This window comes from Beta vulgaris, chromosome 8 (genome assembly GCF_026745355.1).
Source record: "Beta vulgaris subsp. vulgaris cultivar EL10 chromosome 8, EL10.2, whole genome shotgun sequence".
Taxonomy (NCBI): Eukaryota; Viridiplantae; Streptophyta; class Magnoliopsida; order Caryophyllales; family Amaranthaceae; genus Beta; species Beta vulgaris.
In genome coordinates, this window is record NC_079209.1 from 55128832 (window position 1) to 55132388 (window position 3557).

The 3557-nt window shown below is 36.8% G+C and overlaps 1 protein-coding gene across 2 annotated transcripts; it reads left to right on the forward strand.

Moving 5' to 3' along the window:
• Positions 1-226: 226 nt before the first annotated feature.
• Positions 227-2161, forward strand: LOC104901964 (protein transport protein SEC13 homolog B). Of its 2 annotated transcripts, none has more exons than XM_010689598.4 (2): positions 227-461; positions 931-2161. In XM_010689598.4, the coding sequence occupies exon 2, from the start codon at positions 1019-1021 to the stop codon at positions 1925-1927; it is 909 nt and encodes a 302-aa protein (XP_010687900.1). In that variant the 5' UTR covers positions 227-461; positions 931-1018; the 3' UTR covers positions 1928-2161. The 2 variants fall into 2 exon arrangements, with proteins under 2 accessions (XP_010687900.1, XP_010687899.1); XM_010689597.4 differs by having other exon boundaries at positions 229-461; positions 996-2161.
• The last annotated feature ends 1396 nt before the right edge of the window (positions 2162-3557 follow it).

Genomic DNA, 3557 nt, shown 5'->3' on the forward strand with positions numbered 1-3557 from the left:
TAAATTTCAATCAAGTTTAATCAAGACTAATAAATTTCAACCAGAATCAATAAGTTTCAATCAGGTCTAATACATTTCAACCATCTTTAATACGGTTTAATAAATTTAAATAAGGATTTTAAGTGAAGAGAACATACGTATCATCTACCTCTTCACTATAACTATAAACATGGTTAAATATCAACCAATCCTTCCTAATTTTTGTAGTCATGTGGCTAATAAGAACACATAATTGACAACTTTTACACCAAATATGAGTATATGACAAAGAGGAGTTAAAGTTTTTAGTTTTATCTTAATGGCCGAGGAAAATTAATCCCCTTACTTTATTTTGGCAATTAAAGTACCAAGCTTTCATCAGTTCACAAACATTTTTCCTCCATTTAGTCGGCTTTTCTTCGATTTTCCTCCCAAATTCTCATAAGCATCTCTCGATTTCTTTTGCGCATTCTCTTCTTCAGGTAATTCCCATTTTCTCTCTCTTCGTTCGGATCTTTAATAATAAACTATGACATTTTGTAGAGGCCCAAATGTTGATTTCTCTCTTAAATTCAATTTCATGCTTGTTTGCTTGATTACTATATTGCCGATCTCTCATTGAAGATTATTAACTAATAATTTGTGGGTAATTTAGGTTTTTTTGTTGTTGGTATCATAGATCTGATTTTCCCTAATTTCGTTGAAGAAATTCTGAACTTTAATGTTTGCTTGTTTAATCCCACCTCAGATCTCTTCTGGGTAATCTATTAATATGGTTAATTTTGCTTGCAATTTATTGTTGATTTCATGTTAGATGTGATTTCACCATTTTTGTCTTATTTTTTTTAGTGGTTGATTACTGATTTTCTTAGGTTTGTTTGAAGTAATTATGTCTACCATTTGATTGAATTTTGTCTTTTTTTTGGTTGTGTGGTTTAATTGGCATTGTAGCACACCTGTTATTAGTGAAATTCAGCTGAATTTGAGAAGTGGTAAATTTGATTTATTGTGTTTAGGAAGAACTAGTCATAGAACAAAAATGCCTGGGCAGAAGATTGAAACTGGGCACAGTGATGTGGTTCATGATGTTCAAATGGATTATTATGGTAAACGTATTGCCACCGCGTCATCTGACACCACAATTAAGGTACTCGCTGTGAGCAGTAATTCCGGGTCACAACCTCTTGCTACATTGACTGGTCACCAAGGCCCTGTTTGGCAGGTTGCTTGGGCGCACCCAAAATTTGGGTCGATTCTTGCTTCATGTTCCTATGATGGTAGGGTGATTATCTGGAAGGAGGGCAATCAGAATGTGTGGGAACAAGCTCATGTGTTCCATGAGCATAAATCTTCTGTTAATGCCATCTCCTGGGCACCTCATGAACTAGGGCTTTGTTTGGCTTGTGGGTCCTCTGATGGTAGCATCTCGGTTTTTACTGTCCGCTCTGATGGTGGTTGGGAGACCAATAGGATTGATCAGGCCCATCCAGTCGGGGTAACATCAGTTTCATGGGCTCCAGCAACAGCACCAGGGGCTCTTGTTGGATCAGGCTTGCTAGAGCCTGTTCATAAACTGGCTTCTGGGGGTTGTGACAACACCGTGAAAGTGTGGAAGCTGGTCAATGGGTCATGGAAGATGGACTGCTTCCCTGCTCTTCAGATGCACTCAGATTGGGTGAGAGATGTTTCTTGGGCTCCAAATCTAGGGCTGCCGAAGTCCACAATTGCTAGCGCTTCACAGGATGGATCTGTGGTCATATGGACAGTGGGCAAAGAAGGCGAGCAATGGGAAGGCAAAATTTTGAACGACTTCAAAACTCCTGTTTGGAGGGTATCTTGGTCTTTGACAGGGAACTTGTTGGCTGTAGCAGATGGGGACAACAATGTTTCATTGTGGAAAGAGGCGGTTGATGGAGAGTGGCAACAAGTTTCTACAGTGGAGCCATAGGTTTTTCACTGATTCTCTTTGTAATTTCTACCTTACTACAATGCCCTTTATATGGACAACTGAACTAGTTTTTTAGTTTGTTGCTGCTGCAGTTTTGTTGTATGGTCGGTATTGTTGATTCTGTGGTTTAGGTGATATTGCTGTTTACAATGTGTTTTTTTCAAGGTAGAGAAGGAAAGACATGATAATGCTTTCTGCTTTAGATTTTATACAAAACATTCATATTTGTTCTAATGATGTCCATTGCTTAAATTGTTGATTTCCATTTTGTCATTGGTCTTATGGTTTACTGCTTGCTCGGAATGTATCGTCTATGTTACAAGAATGACCAGTAGAAAACTAATGCAACTGTCTTCCCATGTCCAAGTATCTTTGAGTACTTTGACATTGGTGTATACAATCAGGCTGGTATTTGAGCACACATGCATTGGCTTACCGACTTTCACTTTGGTCTTCGCTCGTGTTGAAGTTTGAGTCTCATTTGGGTTTCATAAGGGACATCCTTTGGTTTGTCCCTAAGCTTTGAGCTTCTCTTTAAGTTTATCCGTTTTATGTCATGCTGTGTGATTATGTAGGTAATAATAGTTCGTTTCTTTTTTCTTTTGAATTATGTAATTGATGTCCTTTGCTACGTACCAGGTAACAAGACCGATTCTCATGCATCCTTCTCATCTGTTCTTTTCGCGTCTTTGTTATAGTCTCTAGATCTAATCATCCCCACATAAACTTCAGTTTTCTTTCGGAATAGTTTGTTGGCTCTTTTCGCAAGATTCTTGAGGTTGTGACTGTGCTCTATTATGTTATGAGTTATTTGCTGATAAAGTATGACTTAATCCCAAGTTTGATTCAGAGTCTCAGCGTATAAGTCATACTTGCAAAATGACATAGCATCCTAATGCCCACTGTTCTGCTTGTACATTTCCAGATAATCTATTTTTCCATCCACTCGTAGAGGTAATAATGTGGTAATGTAAAATATACCGTAAAGTTGGGACCACTCAGAAATTATCAAAAGTTGGGATTGAAAATGGTAGAACTCTCATAGTTCAGATGGTTCTTATCAATTTTTCTTAAAAAAATGTGTATTGAGAACTATAGTTCATATAAAATTAGGAAAATTTGTTAGGAATAAGCTAAAAACCCGCAATAACCTTGATTAAGCTTGACATTTGACAACGACTTTTTCTTTTCTCATTTTCTCTCCAATTCTCTCAAATCGAACTCCACTTCTATTGTCATTATCATTATTTATATCGGCTACCAAATGGACTGCAAAGGAATACAATGAGCTGATGATTCATGAGAGCTGCTAGCATGAGAATTGATTGGCATATATACCTTTGCGTACATCTGATTTAACTCTTCTAACTTTCTATATCTGATACAATACCATGGGAATTCTGATGATTGGCAGGAATTTTGTGTGAATTTGATTTAAGTGTTCCCTCAATTGTGTATTAGATATGTCCTGTTCGAAAGTTTAAAGTTTTAATTATCTGAATCATGCAAGGAAGGCAGGAAGACGTAGTTTGTACACTTGTACAGTTTTACTTGCCTTCCTTTATATTAATTGGACACAAATGACAAAATCTTTTTTTTTTTTTTTTGATTCAAACAAATGACAAAATCT